At 43.1% G+C, this 18,436-nt stretch overlaps 1 protein-coding gene and 1 pseudogene across 1 annotated transcript; one reads left to right on the top strand and one right to left on the bottom strand.

Annotated features, from left to right (window-relative positions):
* The first annotated feature begins 8,787 nt into the window (after positions 1-8,787).
* Positions 8,788-10,890, top strand: LOC129812943 (protein FAM181A-like). The gene is made up of 2 exons (XM_055864943.1): positions 8,788-9,162; positions 9,361-10,890. Exon 2 carries the CDS (start codon positions 9,441-9,443, stop codon positions 10,272-10,274), a length of 834 nt encoding a protein of 277 aa, XP_055720918.1. The 5' UTR covers positions 8,788-9,162; positions 9,361-9,440; the 3' UTR covers positions 10,275-10,890.
* LOC129813355 (ankyrin repeat and SOCS box protein 2-like) lies at positions 10,871-17,120 on the bottom strand (annotated as a pseudogene).
* Between the last annotated feature and the right edge of the window lie 1,316 nt (positions 17,121-18,436).

Raw genomic sequence — 18,436 nt, 5'->3', positions numbered from 1 at the left:
ACTGGAAGGAAAGGCGGCCAAAGGATTTTAGTTTAGTTTATTAATTCGACCATTTAAAAAAAACAAGCACACATAAAACTTAAAAGCCATACATGCACATGAATAAAATCATCGAGGATAACACAGAATAAAGTCTGGGACTTATTTCCATTGTGGTCCTCTTAGGAGGAATTGGCTTTGGGGGTGACCAGTGAAATATACCTGCTGGAGCGCGTGCTATGGGTGGGTGCTGCTATGGTGACCAGTGAGCTGAGATTAGGCGGGGCTTTACCTAGCAAATACTTATAGCTGACCTGGAACCAGTGGGTTTGGCGACGAATATGAAGCGAGCTTCTACACCTGCATTGCTTGCTGTTTGGGGTTTTAGGCTGGGTTTCTGTACAGCACTTCGAGATTTTAGCTGATGTACGAAGGGCTATATAAAATAAAATTGATTTGATTTGAGAGCCAGCCAACGAGAGCATACAGGTCGCAGTGGTGGATAGTATATGGGGCTTTGGTGACAAAACGGATGGCACTGTGCTAGACTGCATCCAATTTGCTGAGTAGAGTGTTAAAGGCTATTTTGTAAATGACATCGCCGAAGTCAAGGATCGGTAGGATAGTCAGTTTTATGAGGGTATGTTTGGCAGCATGAGTGAAGGATGCTTTGTTACAAAATAGGAAGCCAATTCTAGATTTAATTTTGGATTGGAGATGCTTAATGTCTGGAAGTCTGGAAGGAGAGTTTACAGTCTAACCAGACACCTAGGTATTTGCAGTTGTCCACATATTTTAAGTCAGAACCGTCCAGCATCACTGGACGGGAGGGTATGTGTGGGCAGCAATCGGTTGAAGAGCATGCATTTAGTTTTACTTGCATTTAAGAGCAGTTGGAGGCCACGGAAGGAGAGTTGTATGGCATTGAAGCTCGTCTGGAGGTTAGTTAACACAGTGTCCAAAGAAGGGCCAGAAGTATACAGAATGGTGTCGTCTGCGTAGAGGTGGATCAGAGAATCACCAGCAGCAAGAGAGACATCATTGACATATACAGAGAAAAGAGTCGGCCTGAGAATTGAACCCCGTGGCACCCCCATAGAGACTGCCAGAGGTCCGGACAACAGGCCCTCCGATTTGACACACTGAACTCTAACTGAGAAGTAGTTGGTGAACCAGGCGAGGCAGTCATTTAAGAAACCAAGGCTGTTGAGTCTGCCGATAAGAATGTGGTGATTGACAGAGTCGAAAGCCTTGGCCAGGTTGATGAATACAGCTGCACAGTAGTGTCTCTTATCGATGGCGGTTATGATATTGTTTAGGACCTTGAGCGTGGCTGAGGTTCACCCATGACCAGCTCGGAAATCAGATTGCGAAGCAGAGAAGGTCGTGGGATTCGAAATGGTCAGTGATCTGTTTGTTAACTTGGCTTTTGAAGACCTTAGAAAGGCAGGGTAGGATAGATATAGGTCTGTAGCAGTTTGGGTCTAGAGTATCTCCCCCTTTGAAGAGGGGGATGACCGCGGCGGCTTTCCAATCTTTGGGTATCTCAGACGATATGAAAGAGAGTTTGAAAAGGCTAGTAATAGGGGTTGCAACAATTTCGGTGGATAATTTTAGAAAGAGAAGGTCCAGATTCTCTAGCCCGGCTGATTTGTAGGGGTCCAGATTTTGCAGCTCTTTCAGAACATCATCTGGATTTGTGTGAAGGAGAAATGGGGGAGGCTTGGGCAAGTTATTGTGGGGGGTGCAGGGCTGTTGACCGGGGTAGGGGTAGCCAGGTGGAAAGCATGGCCAGCCGTAGAAAAATGCTTTTTGACATTCTCAATTATCATGGATTTATCGTGGTGACAGTGTTTCCTAGCCTCAATGCAGTGGGCAGCTGGGAGGAGGTGTTCTTATTCTCAATGGACTTTACAGTGTCCCAGAACTTTTTGTAGTTTGTGCTACAGAATGTAAATTTCTGTTTGAATAGCCTTTGCTTTCCTAACTTCCCTGAAAAGTTGCATATCGCGGGGGCTATTCGATGCTAATGCCACAGGATGTTGTTGTGCTGATCAAGGGCAGTCAGGTCTGGAGTGAACCAAGAGCTATATTTATTCCTGGTTCTACATTTTTTGAATGGGGCATGCTTATTTAAAATGGTGAGGAAAGCACTTTTAAAGAATAACCAGGCATCCTCTACTGAAGAAATTAGGTCAATATCCTTCCAGGATACCCGGGACAGGTCGATTAGAAAGGCCTGCTCGCTGAAGTGTTATAGGGATCTTTTGACAGTGATGAGGGGTGGTTGTTTGACCGCAGACCCATTACGAACGCAGAAAATGAGGCAGGGATCGCTGAGATCCTGGTTGAAGACAGCAGAGGTATATTTGGAGGGCAGATTGGTTAGGATGGTATCTATGAAGGTGGCCGTGTTTACGGATTTGGTGTTGTACCTGGTAGGTTCATTGATAATTTGTGTGAGATTGAGGGCATCAAGCTTAGATTGTAGGATGACCGGGGTGTTAAGCATGTCCCAGTTTAGGTCACCTAACAGCACAAGCTCTGAAGATAGCTGGGGGGCAATCAATTCACATATGGTGTCCAGGGCACAGCTGGGGGCAGAAGGTGGTCTATAGCAAGCAGTAACGGTGAGAGACTTGTTTCTGGAAAGGTGGATCTTTAAAAGTAGAAGCTCAAATTGTTTGGGCACAGACCTGGATAGTAAGACAGAACTCTGCAGGCTATCTCTGCAGGAGATTGCAACTCCGCCCCCTTTGGCAGTTCTATCTTGTAGGAAAATGTTATAGTTAGGGATGGAAATGTCAGGGTTTTTGGTGGTCTTCCTAAGCCAGGATTCAGACATGGCTAGGACATCCGGGTTGGCATAGTGAGCTAACGCAGTGAATAAAACAAACTTAGGGAGGAGGCTTCTAATGTTAATATGCATGAAACCAAGGCTTTTACGGTTACAGAAGTCAACAAATGAGAGCGTCTGGGGAATGGGAGTGGAGCTGGGCACTGCCGGGTGCCTGGATTAACCTCTACATCACCAGAGGAACAGAGGAGGAGTAGGATAAGGGTATGGCTAAAGGCTATAAGAACTGGTCTTCTAGTACGTTCAGAACAGAGAATAAAAGGATCAGGTTTTGCCATGCAGTAGCAGAGAGAACAGTCTATAACTTCGGTTGCTGTAGTCTTTGACCATTTAGATCCTTCCTCTGACCACCTGGTACAGAGGTCCTGGATGGCAGGGAGCTCTGCCCCAGTGATGTACTGGGCCGTACGCACTACCCTCTGTAGCGCCTTGCAGTCAGATGCCAAGCAGTGATGCAGCCAGTCAAGATGCTCTCAATGGTCCAGCTCTCGAACTTTTGGAGAATCTGAGGGCCCATGCCTGATTCTTTTCAGCATCCTGAGGGGGAAGAGGTGTTGTCGTGCCTTCTTCGTGACTGTGTTGGTGTAACGGGTGTCTAGATCTTCCTCCTCCGCGGACGAGGAGAGGAGAGAAGGATCGGAGAACCAAAATGCAGCGGGTTGTGAATACATAATGAATTTATTGAAAGACAACGACGAACACGAAAAACACTTGGAAAATTACAAAACAACAAACGACGTAGACTGACCTAAAACATGAGAACTTACATATAACATGAAGAACGCACAAACAGGTACAGACTACGACTAACGAACGAACAAACCGAAACAGTCCCGTGTGGTGCGCAGACACAGACATGGAAGACAATCACCCACAAACAAACAATGTGAACAGCCAACCTTTATATGGTTCTCAATCAGAGGAAAACGTCAAACACCTGTCCCTGATTGAGAACCATATAAGGCTAATTACAAGTGACCTAAACATAGAAACACAAAACTTAGAATGCCCACCCCAACTCACGCCCTGACCAACTAAACACATACAAAAATAACATAAAACAGGTCAGGAACGTGACAGTTGGTGTGTGTGGACCATGATAATTCCTTAGTGATGTGGACACCGAGGAACTTGACGCTCTCGACCCGTTCCACTACAGCACCAATAAAATGTGGATGTGGGTGTGCTCGGCCCTCCGTCTCCTGTAGTCCACGATCAGCTCCTTTGTCTTGCTGATGTTGAGGGATAGGTTGTTGTCACTGACCTCCTCCCTTATAAGTTGTCTCATCGTCGTCGATGATCAGGCCAACCATTGTCATGTCGTCAGCAAACTTAATGATAGTGTTGGAGTCATGCGCCGCAAAGCAGTTGTGGCTGAACAGGGAGTACAGAAGGGGACTAAGCATGCACCCCTGAGGGGCCCCTGTGTTGAGGTTCAACATGGCAGATGTGTTATTGCCTGCCCTCGCCACCTGGGGTAACCTGTACATGATATAAAGGATACATAAACTAAGAAGACAAAACAGTTTCAGGAGTTTCTGGGTTTGCTCTTAAGTAATTATAACAATTTCAAAGTAGAGGTTGCAGAGGGAGGTGTTCAGTCCCAGGGTCCTGAGTTTAGTGATGAGCTTGGAGGGCACTATGGTGTTGAACGCTGAGCTATAGTCAATGAACAGCATTCTCACGTAGGTATTCGTCTTGTCCAGGTGGGAGAGGGCAGTGTGGAGTGCAAAAGAGATTGCATCATCTGTGGATCTGTTGGGGCAATATGCAAATTGGAGTGGGTCCAGGGTGTCTGGGATGATGGGTTTGATGTGAGCCTGAAGAAGGCACAGCGATGCCGAAACTTTGGTGATTTACCCAATAAATTACTGTGAGTTTATATATAGTATGCGACTCTATTTTTATAGTTGATGTGAGCCATGACCAACCTTTCAAAGCATTTCATGGCTACAGATGTGAATGCTACAGGGCGAGTCATTAAGACAACATATCATACAAATTGTAATTTGTAACCTACCATACGTCCTACATTTCCTATCATATTGTACGACCGCTATTACATTGGTAGACCAATGTAATATAACCTAATGTAACATATATTAACTGGAGTTGCACTGATTTTAGTAACATATAACACGTTTTGTTCTGAGACCAGGTTGGCCAATTGCAGACCCTTCCGAAGGAACAGTAGGAGAGGGAAGTTGTGTAACAATTTGGATGTACATGCAGTCTTCTGTAAATAACAGGACACCGTTATCCACTGAGTCTAGTCCATGTTTAGTGTCGCTCTCACGACCTCAGTGGACAAGCCAATGTTGTACTCCCCTTACCTGCTTGTCTCCATATAATTCTCCTCTTCTTCGCATATCTCCATGATCAGCACAGAGTGGAAATGGTTTATGCATACTAAAGGTAAATTACTTCTTCTAATTAGACAAATCTACTCTAAACACTCTGGAGGGGAAAACACTGGCTAGCCTGATGTCAATTAACTCTTCAATGTGATGTCTAGTCTACTTTCCTTACATCATTACCCATTCCTGTGGTAACTAAACATGATGGGGGAGAATACTATGTATGGAGGGTAATAAATTAATGTTGACTTTAATTTATGGACCATGAATGAAGGTATGACTATTTACACAGCACATCGAACTCTATTGACTTTTCTATTGCAGTGGCAAAGGGGAATTATTTTTTATGTGGTATTTAATTAATATTTCTAACACCCAATTTCAGACTCAATATTTCCTTTGAATATATATATATATATATATATATATATATATATATATAAATTTAATCAAGTCAAAGCACCGTTGTTATATGCCTATATGACAAGCAATCTGCTCATTATAAGGGAGGTGGCCAGAGGGGAGGGCTGGCATTTAATGATCTACTTACTAGTGCAGTATAAATGACAGAGCTCGCAGCCCCTCTGTCATGAGATAAGTTGGACAAGACCTGGCATTTAATGATCTACTTACTAGTGCAGTATAAATGACAGAGCTCGCAGCCCCTCTGTCATGAGATAAGTTGGACAAGACCTGGCATTTAATGATCTACTTACTAGTGCAGTATAAATGACAGAGCTCGCAGCCCCTCTGTCATGAGATAAGTTGGACAAGACCTGGCATTTAATGATCTACTTACTAGTGCAGTATAAATGACAGAGCTCGCAGCCCCTCTGTCATGAGATAAGTTGGACAAGACCTGGCATTTAAGAACGCTGTTGGCACCCAATCCAATTATTCAAGTTCTTTTTGATGAAGAACAATTCAGTCAACAAGTATACTGCAGCAACGCAATGCATTCCGTCTTGTAGGAAACAAACATTTGCTGCTATCAAATGGGCACATCCAGAGAGGATTGCATTAAAGCTAATTACACATTGATGAATACTGGCACGGCAGTAAAAAATACCTTTTCAGATTCTGAAATCTTAAGTGTTGGTATACATGTCTTCTCTAGATGGTTTGAGTTCTCCTGAGGGAGCTGTTTAGTGGTTTTGCTCCTCTATCCTCTACTCCAGTCTATCCCTGCATCGATTAACAGACAAGAAAGAAGCTCTACATCATCCACTTCCTGCCCTGCTTACTCCATTTGATTTCAGCAACCACAAAACACCTGCCAGTGCCACAACACCATCCTTCACATCCACACGCTCCATAGAGACAAACATCACACAGAATTCAGGATAAGACCCTCTTGCTGTCTTTTGCTAATCAAGATAGATTGGTTGTTTACCTTATTACAGTATCATACAGTGTAGTCTACAGTGCAGACTATAGAATGAAGTACTCATACCCACTAAAGACCTGTCATCTTGTGACCAGTCTTTCTTGTAAAATACATTTTTAATCCCAATGAGGTAACCTGTACATGATATAAAGGATACATAAACTAAACAGACAAACGGTTTAAGGAGTTTCTGGGTTTGCTCTTAAGTAATTATAACAATTTCAAAGTAACTACTGATATTAAATAATGTTCAATAACATCAAAATATGGTCCCTCAGTGTTATCTTAAACAAAGCTTTATACAGCACTGACTTGTTTGTCCTCATTACTGCATTCTAGACTGTAGAGGTTTATTGCCATCTAGTGGCAGAGTTGATAATGTAAGAATAATCTGATTTACCCAAATACTGTATATTTATACTTGTGCATCAACACATGACAATTAGGGGGTTAAGTGGTTAGAGATTAAAATACTAAAAACACTGTATAATATGATGCAATATGTGTCAGGATATGATATTAACATAAATAACAAATTAATATAATGTTGATACTAAAGTAATTACAGCATTACTACATGTACAAGTGTCATAATGTAAAGTGTTTATTAGTGATGCTGGAGTGTGGAAGTATGTCAGGCTGGAGTGTGTTAAGTGGATGTGCCATATGCTAATGAGGGTGCTGGTGTAAAACCCAGAGAGCAGTGCTGTCTAGGGGTCAGAGGGCAAGGGGGAGTCTTGTGCTGTCAACTCAGTGACCGATTGGCAACCAAGAACCAGGGAGGTTGTTGTGGTTACTACGGTGATTGTGGTGTGTGTGTGTGATTACAATCTTATCTGTCTAATAACAGCAACACAAAGTTACAAGAGTACCGGAAATAAGTCTTATTACACAAGGATAAGAGCAACAGTGTTTTACAGTGATTGACTTTGAATTGATTAGTGCTTCCTTTCCAGTCATATTTCTGATGAGGTTCAGCACTTCATTATTCTATAATCTACCCTGGGTCCCATAACACATCACATACAATTTGAAATGGCTGACAAACCTCTCTTCCATCCATCTTACTCAAACTGGCATGAGGACAGGGACACATAGTGGGATTTATTGTTTATTGGTACCACTATACTTTCCCTTTCTCTCTCTGTCACTTCAAAAGCACAGGAGTAGGGCGACAGGGCAGGGGTGCACAATTGTTAATTGGCCCTTTGAGAGGAACAGAGAGGTGAATAAAGAAGAGACGGGGACAGTAGGGTCCTGTTGCCTCTCCAAGGGCCAACAGCCTGAGCAGTAGATGAGAGATCATACCAGGCACTGGACTAGTCAAGATACAGTATATTTGATAGACACATTATGGAGGTTATACATCCTGAGAGAAATAACAAGTTAGTATAGTATTAGTCATAACATATGATATGCCTATAGAGACATTGCATTGCAGGTGCAAACATTACAATATATTAACTTTTAATTTGACTCTGAGAAGTCAGAAAATATTAATATGAAATGTTCTGCAGTCAGGGCCGATGGCAGCAGAGCGGTAATTGTGGTTATGGTCATGCGGTGTAGGTTACTTACCAGATAAACGGTTGCCTCACATCCCATGCCACACTGAGGTGGTTGTTCAATGGAACGATAGGTACTCTTTTTTTCTTCAATAAGGGGATGGATCTAAATTAGCATTTCACAGGTCCCCTTTTCCTCCTCTATTGCAACCTTCCCCGCAGAGCCCTTGCTTTCCCCGGGGATTGTCCTGTTTTTGGCACTTGTTACCGTTGGCAGGGTGACAGTATTCGAGTGTGCAAACTTGTGCTATTGTCCGGGGCCAGAAGGAGCCATGGAGACCCACTAATATGACACAGGAAAATGTTTACTGATGGCAATTCTATGGGCTTTGTCTAACTCTTTCTCCTTCATGACGACTCGATTTAAGTCTCTAAATGTTTGACTACAAATGCAGGAGTGCTATCCAGCTCCTTTCCTTTTGTCCCGCGAGGTTTGAATGAGTAATTCAGCTTTTGTGTCGCTCGATTGAGGGGGCAAACAGAAAGACAAGATTCTTGAGCGCTCAACCCCCCTTTCCATGGATATGTGCTCTTTAGATCCCCCCCCCCCTCCCCACCCCCACCAAATCCTACATCTGACAGCACTCTGGACGGGGGGGGGCTAGATCACAACAGTTGAAAGTAGCCAAACGAATATTGTCTCGCAGTGATGAAGCATACCCATACCATTAACAGCCTATGTCAGACTAATCATGCACGGTAGTTCTTGGGGCATATTTAGAAGTTTGGATAAACTGTTGTAAGGGTGTTCCATGAGCGCGCGGAAGACCGGGCAGAAATATTGCATCTATTAGCCGCTTTTCTTGGAGGATCTCCGTGACAACAATTTGCGATGGCAAAGAATTCAATACCGGGGGCTCCGAGGCTGATTGGGGTGCATTGTGAGGGGACTGAGGTCGCTGATTGGTTCAAGGAAAGCACCAACACTACACGCAGTTTATATTCATTCAACTTGTTGAAGCACTCAGACTACTTCTGGGAGAGAGACAGGAATGAGAATCCTCAACAGGGGACATGGTAAGTTATATTTGTGGTTATGAATGGATAATTTGCAACCTACGTGCTGTTAGGCTATGCGTAATTACTGTTTTATTAGGCCCTGTGCGTAATTGTGTGATTATTGTGCCGTTATGAACAACAAATAATGTGAGTATATCAAGTTCTGAATATTTTTCTTAAATATTTATATCTTATGATGCCATTCATTTTTTTCAGATTTTAAAGATGAAGAAGAATATAATTTGCATGGACGTTTTTGGTAGTAGGCCTATGGATTAAAATATTTACACTGTAAAATGGCAAGTGCAGACAGCGAGGTGAAAACGTTACTGAACTTTGTAAACTTGGCATCCAGTGACATCAAGGCGGCTCTGGACAAATCAGCCCCTTGCAGGCGCTCTGTGGACCACAGGAAATACCTGCAGAAACAGCTCAAGCGTTTTTCTCAGAAATACGCTCGGATGCCCAGATGCCACACACACAGGTCCACGGAGTCTAGCATCGCCAAAGATGTGGTGAACAAGTCCAGCGCGTATTCATTGGAGACAATTCACCCGAGCACGACGTGCATCAATGAAAAAGGGGGTTCGGATGCGCAAGACGTAGAGAACGCAAGGATGGCTCAAACCCCAACTGTAGACAGTGATAACAGTAAGCAAGAACAAGTACCCATGAGGAAACGTCAACTCCCTGCATCTTTTTGGGAGGAACCCCGATTAGCCCAAACCAACACAGACTATTTGCAGTATGGATGGAAAAAGAGCCAAGGTGTGACAGGAATCAACGAGGTTGAAAAACTAAAAAAAGCTCACGAGGAACCAACACCGACCTTGTTTCTCTCCAATAGACGTGGCTCTGTTGAGAAAGAACCGCTCAAACTGGACGTGGCCTCTCATAACGTCAATGTGTGCGGTTTCTGTCCGTTTCAGTACCACGGACACCACGTCTTTCAGAGTCACATAGTTGTTCCACAATCGGCTGTGGGACTCTGGGGGAAAGCCACAGCGGCTGAAACGGAAACACCGGACATAGCACACCGCTATAAGAACTACACGCATGTCGTGGTCAAACCCATACCGACTAAACCCACCGTCCCGCCATCAATTTTCAACGTGTTTGGGTTCATTTAAACACAATTACAGACGTATAAACATAGCTTATTAATTGCCTAAGCAATAATGAATATGTAAATATAATTTGTTTAGTTCGACATGCCGTTTGTTTTTTATTTCGAACTTTGCATTTCTCTTTTTTTAAAGAGTAGTCATAAGCACTTAAGTAGTCTTACATTTCACACCAAACATTTCTGCTTGGAACACCTGCACCTTTACCACTTGGGTTCCATAACGTCTATTAGGAATTTATTATAAAATCCTAGCACCGTCTCAAACTGAAAAATGTAGACGACTTCATCTTTCTAATTTTTAAAATGGAAGGGAATTTATGTTGATATAGGAATGGAGTGACATTTGACGTTGTCCATTTTTTGATTCATTGTGATAATCTATGCTAAAGGAGAGGTCTACGGGCGTGTTGATTACCTCATGGTGTATATATTTCTTAAATACACTGGTTTAAAAATGAATTGATCAAAATTACTTGTAGTTCACTGGTGTTTGTCAACAAAAAGTAAAACACAGACTGACAGATAGTTCCCCACATTATTTCTTGATATTTTTTGTTTGTAAATAATACTTGTGAAATGGAGAAATTACATTTATTTTTTAAATAAACAGTAAATCTTTAGATTTCTTTCTTTGGTTCGAACACCTTTTTCAATAGCCATTTGGCACTGACATTTACAATATGTTACAACAACAACTCAACTATAATATACACTCATTACACTAGGTCTGTTGAAAACACACTTTCAAAACATATTACAAAATCAGTGCTGAATATCAACAAGTAAATTCCATCCAAGCAAGCACACTTCATAAAGCCTCACATTGATTGTCTCCCTTTGTTCGACTCGGCCTAAACATCTGAAAGACAGGTATTTTAAAAGCTTACCTTGAGTTAATTTTAGCTCAGTTATGCTGCACTTCTTCAGGAGACTATCAACTGCTGTGCCTTTATCATCATTCATCAGCCCATCCACACAGACCTGCACACAGACCTACAGACCTGCAGCTCACATCCACTGTATGTGCACATGACACACACATTCTCCATTACACACATTTTGCCCAATCATCACTACCCCATAAATACAGTTTTAAAAATCCTGTAAACTGGTAATGTAATATACTATAAGGCACAACACACAGGAACACTGACAAGCCTTATTTGCCACCAGGGCAGAAGTCATCAAAGCTGTGTCTGGTCAGGCTGAGCTACTGCAGCAGTCTCTGGGAGGGGTAGGCTGTCCAGAGACCTGAGTCTGGACACACCCATCTGCTCACGGATCCTACAGGTGCATCAGTGGATGGGCTGACACTGAGGAAACAGCAGGGAACACTGTATTAGATTGTACCACCTGTTTGAGTGTGTGTGTCTGTGTTCATTGATGTACTCACATGACTTGGTCTTGATGCTGGGCCATTCCTGTCGTCCATCCAGGAGCTCGGTGAGTCTGCCACACAGTTGAACATCACCAACGTAGTCCAGCAGTAAGTCTACGATGGGCCCTGCCCAGTTACACACAGTTGGTGATGGTGACGAGATCAACTCACAAAACTAAGTGATATAAGAATGAACAGAAAGAAAAGATAATGAGCATCGTGCCCCCCCAAAAAAGGCTATTTATCAAGTTCCCAGAATAATCATGATCACAATAGGAGCCTACTTTGCCTTACCTGTACCTTGCTGGCAACAAGTCATGTGCAGGTTAAAAGAGACATGTCATTGGTAGGCAGTAGTGTTGACGTCGATGACTATGCTGCCCACGCTGTCCTGGGTGTGGGCTGCAACCATATGCACATCTGAAGTAGGCCCAGATATCACAGCCATTGACCAAAAGGCACTTGAGAAGAGGTAGGTTATTCATACAGAGTATGATAGCACCAGGGAAGGTGGTAGGACAGAATGGAATGCTGGTGTTATCAGCCCCATGCTCCAGCAGTAGGGAGACAGTCCTGGCACAACCCCGTCTTACAGCTGCTAGTAGAATGGCAGCAATAGTGCTTCCATTGGAAATGGAAAAGTAGAGTGCTGTGATGCAGTGATCCGAATATCGCATGGAGCGATTGTGGGATAGTGTGGCGTTGACATTGGCACCTGTCTTGAGCAATATGGCTGTGACCATGTCCCGGTTGTGCTCTGCAGCCAGGTGGAGGGGGCTGATCATGTTGTGGCGAACTCTGGCCCGACTGGTGACTGGGACAAGCAGGTACACAATACTGGAACAAAGGGACATTAGTACTGTACATACGAGTAATACAAGGAGACACGACAGGAGAAACACAGTGCACTCGTACATACTCATGGTGACCATACGGAGCAGCAACATGTAGAGGAAGGAGTCTTGGTGGGTTTGTTGGTGGGTTTGTGCTTCGTGGGTGACTGTTGTTGATGTGTGCAGAGGGTCCCTGGTTCGCGCCCGGGTCGGGGCGAGTGGACGGACTAAAGTTAAACTGTACATTTCACATCGGTTACATTCACCCCCTTTTCGACCTCCTCCTTTTCCGCAGCAACCAGTGATCCGGGTCAACAGCATCAATTTAACAGTTTAACAGTCACCCACGAAGCATCGTTACCCATCGCTCCACAAAAGCCGCGGCCCTTGCAGAGCAAGGGGAACCACCACTTCAATGTCTCAGAGCAAGTGACGTCACCGATTGAAAGGCTATTAGCGCGCACCACCGCTAACTAGCTAGCCATTTCACATCCGTTACACTAAATACAGGGATATTCTTGAGGGAAGCCTGTTTGTCTTCCAGAGATTTGAGACTGGGACGGAGGTTCACATTCCAGCAGGACAATGACCCTAAGCATACTGCTAAAGCAACACTCGAGTGGTTTAAGGGAAAACATTTAAATGTCTTGGAATGGCCTAGTCAAAGCCCAGACCTCAATCCAATTGAGAATCTGTGGTATGACTTAAAGATTGCTGTACACCAGCGGAACCCATCCGACTTGAAGGAGCTGGAGCAGTTTTGTCTTGATGAATGGGCAAAAATCCCAGTGGCTAGATATGCCAAGCTTATAGAGACATGCCCCAAGAGACTTGCAGCTGTAATTGCTGCAAAAGGTGGCTCTACAAACTATTGACTTTGGGGAGGTGAATAGTTATGCACGCTCAAGTTTTCCGTTTTTTATACTTATTTCTTGTTTGTTTCACAAGAAAAAATATTTTGCATCTTCAAAGTGGTAGTAAATCATGTTGTGTAAATCAAATGATACAAAACCCTAAAAATCTATTTTAATTCCAGGTTGTAAGAAAACAAAATAGGAGTGAATACTTTCACAAGGCACTGTACGCATCAGTAACCACAGCTAATGAAGTCACTGAAACCCTTAACATAGACTAGCAGTTTGTTTTGAAATGGGTTGCCAGTAATAAACTGATCCTGAGCATCTCTAAAACTAAGAGCATTGTATTTGGTACAAATCATTCCTTAAGTTCTAGACTTCAGCTGAATCTGGTAATGAATGGTGTGGCTATTGAACAAGTTTAGAGATTAAATTACTTGCCATTATCTTAGATTGTAACCTGTCATGGTCAAAACATATAGATTAAGTGGTTGTAAAGATGGGGAGAGGTCTGTCCGTAATAAGACTTGCTTTGCTTTTTTGACATCACACTCCAAAAAGCAAGTTCTCCAGGCTCTAATCTTGATTATTGTCCAGTCATGGTCCAGTGCTGCAAGGAAATAGTGAGCTGCCGCTGGCCCAGAACAGAGCGGCACGTTTTGCTCTTCATTGTAATCAGAGGGCTGATATAAATACTATGTGTGCCAGTCTCTCTTGGCTAAGAGTTGAGGAGAGACTGACTGCATCACTTCTTTTTATAAGAAACATTAATGTGTTGGAAATCCCAAATCGTTTGCAAAGTCAACTTACACACAGCTCTGAGACACACACCCATGCCACCATGGGTATTTTCACAGTCCCCAAATCCAGAACAAATTCAAGAAAGCATACAGTATTATATAGAGCCCTTATTGCGTGGAACTTCCTTCCATCTCATATTGTTCAAATAAACAGCAAACCTGTTTTTTTTTTAAACAGACAAAGCAACACCTCACGGCACAACGTCTCTCCCCTATTTGACCTAGATAGTTTGTGTGTATGTATTGATACAGTGGGGCAAAAAAGTATTTAGTCAGCCACCAATTGTGCAAGTTCTCCCACTTAAAAAGATGAGAGAGGCCTGTAATTTTCATCATAGGTACACTTCAACTATGACAGACAAAATGAGAAAAAAAATCCAGAAAATCACATTGTAGGATTTTTTATGAATTTATTTGCAAATTATGGTGGAAAATAAGTATTTGGTCAATAACAAAAGTTTATCTCAATACTTTGTTATATACCCTTTGTTGGCAATGACAGAGGTCAAACGTTTTATGTAAGTCTTCACAAGGTTTTCACACACTGTTGCTGGTATTTTGGCCCATTCCTCCATGCAGATCTCCTCTAGAGCAGTGATGTTTTGGGGCTGTTGCTGGGCAACACGGACTTTCAACTTCCTCCAAAGATTTTCTATGGGGTTGAGACCTGGATACTGGCTAGGCCACTCCAGGACCTTGAAATGCTTCTTACGAAGCCACTCCTTCGTTGCCCGGGCGGTGTGTTTGGGATCATTGTCATGCTGAAAGACCCAGCCACGTTTCATCTTCAATGCCCTTGCTGGTGGAAGGAGGTTTTCACTCAAAATCTCACGATACATGGCCCCATTCATTCTTTCCTTTACACGGATCAGTCGTCCTGATCCCTTTGCAGAAAAACAGCCCCAAAGCATGATGTTTCCACCCCCATGCTTCACAGTAGGTATGGTGTTCTTTGGATGCAACTCAGCATTCTTTGTCCTCCAAACACGACGAGTTGAGTTTTTACCAACAAGTTATATTTTGGTTTCATCTGACCATATGACATTCTCCCAATCTTCTTCTGGATCATCCAAATGCTCTTTAGCACACTTCAGACGGGCCTGGACATGTACTGGCTTAAGCAGAGGGACACGTCTGGCATTGCAGGATTTGAGTCCCTGGTGACGTAGTGTGTTACTGATGGTAGGCTTTGTTACTTTGGTCCCAGCTCTCTGGAGGTCATTCACTAGGTCCCCCCGTGTGGTTCTGGGATTTTTGCTCACCGTTCTTGTGATCATTTTGACCCCACGGGGTGAGATCTTGCGTGGAGCCCCAGATCGAGGGAGATTATCAGTGGTCTTGTATGTTTTCCATTTCCTAATAATTGCTCCCACAGTTGATTTCTTCAAACCAAGCTGCTTACCTATTGCAGATTCAGTCTTCCCGGCCTGGTGCAGGTCTACAATTTTGTTTCTGGTGTCCTTTGACAGCTCTTTGGTCTTGGCCATAGTGGAGTTTGGAGTGTGACTGTTTGAGGTTGTGGACAGGTGTCTTTTATACTGATAACAAGTTCAAACAGGTGCCATTAATACAGGTAACGAGTGGAGGACAGAGGAGCCTCTTAAAGAAGAAGTTACAGGTCTGTGAGAACCAGAAATCTTGCTTGTTTGTAGGTGACCAAATACTTATTTTCCACCATAATTTGCAAATAAATTCATAAAAAATCCTACAATGTGATATTCTGGATTTTTTTTCTTCTCATTTTGTCTGTCATAGTTGAAGTGTACCTATGATGAAAATTACAGGCCTCTCTCATCTTTTTAAGTGGGAGAACTTGCACAATTGGTGGCTGACTAAATACTTTTTTGCCCCACTGTATGTAGGCCTCCGTGTGCCTTTACATTTTTTTTATGTAGTTCTGTCCTTGACCTGTTCTTGTCTATTGATGTTCTGTATTATGTCATGTTTTGTGTGGACCCCAGGAAGAGTAGCTGCTGCTTTTGCAACAGCTAATGGGGATCCTAATAAAATACCAAATCTCTATGTTGTCCCTGCACACTGCCTTGTGGAGGGCTGTCCAGCCCCGGTTACACCTCTGGCTCACTGTGGCACCGAATGACAGGATGAGGCTCACCATTTGGGGCTCCCGAGTGGCGCAGTGGTCTAAGGCACTGCATCTCAGTGCAAGAGGCGACACTACAGTCCCTGGTTTGAATCCAGGCTGAATCACATCTGACCGTGATTGGGAGTCCCATAGGGCGGCGCACAATTGGTCCAGCGTCGTCCGGGTTTTGCCGGGGTAGGCCGTGATTGTAAAGGTTAAATAAAGGTTAAATAAAAATACATTTTAAAAAATGTCCACGTTCTCCCACTCACACGCTAGAAGGCATCAGAGAACATTGGGTTAGACAGACTGGCAGAAGACACCATACTTCAGTACAGGCCTACATATTCCTCAAAGCCATTATCTTACATGCTAAAGCCACGTAGGGTGCTGTACCTTTGTATAGGGGAGTCTCTCTTTGTTCTTGCTGCTGATGTCAGGGTCTGGCCCTGCCTGTAGGAGGCATTGCACACATGACAGTTGCTGCCCGGAAAATGACAGGAGGAGAGCAGCCTGTTCTTAGAGGATGCGCTTGTCAACTAATCCTGGTTGGGCTGGAGGGGAAATAATATACACATAAACAAAATGCTTTAACATGCTTTAACATCCAGTCTATAATTCAACCCCAATTTAATTGAGCCCCATTAACAAAGGCAAGGATTTGCATTTAAAGACTATAAAAATTATGCTTTCAATGTGTACCTTTCAGCAGTGCCTTTATGCATTCAGCTTGGCCACAATATGCAGCCTCATGCAAAGGTATTAATCCTTCTTTGTTCTCTTTCATCAGGCTGAGTGGTGCAGTCACTGACAGCTCTTTCACAGCTTGAGCATCTCCTCTCTGGATGGCAAACACTGTTGGATCTCCATCCCTACAATGAAGAGGGAAGGCAAATGACTTGAAGAGACAATGCAGAATGTAGCTTAATTGATGCAGGATTTAGATACCGAGTTCTCTCATAAATCTAGTTGTTCGTGTTTTTAAATAAAGAGTAAGCAAATCCGTGATCATATTTTCTAGTGTTTAGATATAATGGCAATAATGTAGGGTCCTTGTAAATCAATAAATATTGTAATTAATTATATAAAATATAAATGTTTAATAGACTGAAACAGACCCCACTAATTCAGTCCACGGGGGTTGCACTGCGCTTCACAATTAACAAAATACTCACTCAGCTGACTCTGACAAAGTCGTCGCCGATCAACGCATTTTTATTTAACCTTTATTTAACTAGGAAAGTCAGTTAACAACAAATTAGTATTTACAATATCTGCCTAGGCCAGCCAAACCCTAACCCGGACGACGTTGTGACAATTGTGCGCAGCCCTATGGGACTCCCAATCACGGCCGGTTGTGATACAACCTGGAATCGAACTAGGGTCTGTAGTGACGCCTCTAGCACTGAGATGCAGTCCCTTAAACCGCTGCGCTACTCGGGAGCCCACATCGTTGGATACTTTACCTAAAGACGGGTTGCTCTTGTTCCCATCATAACAAAATTGCGATACTCAGAATAAGTAAATCTTATCATTATTTTAGCGCATCCACACGCGTTGTAGAGGACACACGCGGCAGAGCAGCGGTCGAGCAAAGACAGCAGAGGGGGGAGGATAGCCAGGGCTCAGCAGTGCTTTCAGAGATTATTTTAGGACCGTATTGACATGTGAAGGCACTCCAGCATCCTCCGCCCAAAGATAAAGGCAAATTGCATCAGGATACTTTGGGCATCTGTTCTCCATTACCCCGTTAGTTTTTATTATGACATTTGCAAACAGGCATGTGTTTTTATATTTTGGTACATTATAAATAGGTGTTATATTAAATTTGACTGGAATTGTCAAATGTAAAAAATCGCCCTGGTTATATAAACAAAATTATTAACCCAACTCCATTCGGTAAAAAAGTCAAATTATGGCTTCTTTACCATATAGCATTTGTGCAAAAATGCTGAACAGCATGGAAATCTTAACAATATGAGCATAAGTGCCTATTGCCTGTTACCACATGATGCTCTTCAGAGTTTGATGCCTATGGCTGCTGCATATCCCACCATATAGTGAGTGATAGGGGCTTGAATGAATGAATGCATCATAAAACAAAATATACCACTCAGTCATCAAACATAGAATTAAGAATTTCCCTTTAAAATCCTGCAGTCATGAAATAAGAAGGGCGAAATGAGAGCGCACAACAAAATTGAGCTGCATCACC

Source organism: Salvelinus fontinalis, chromosome 16 (assembly GCF_029448725.1).
Source record: "Salvelinus fontinalis isolate EN_2023a chromosome 16, ASM2944872v1, whole genome shotgun sequence".
In the NCBI taxonomy this organism is placed as follows: domain Eukaryota; kingdom Metazoa; phylum Chordata; class Actinopteri; order Salmoniformes; family Salmonidae; genus Salvelinus; species Salvelinus fontinalis.
Note: the sequence above shows the minus strand (reverse complement) of the source record. Positions and strands in the feature narration are given on the sequence as shown.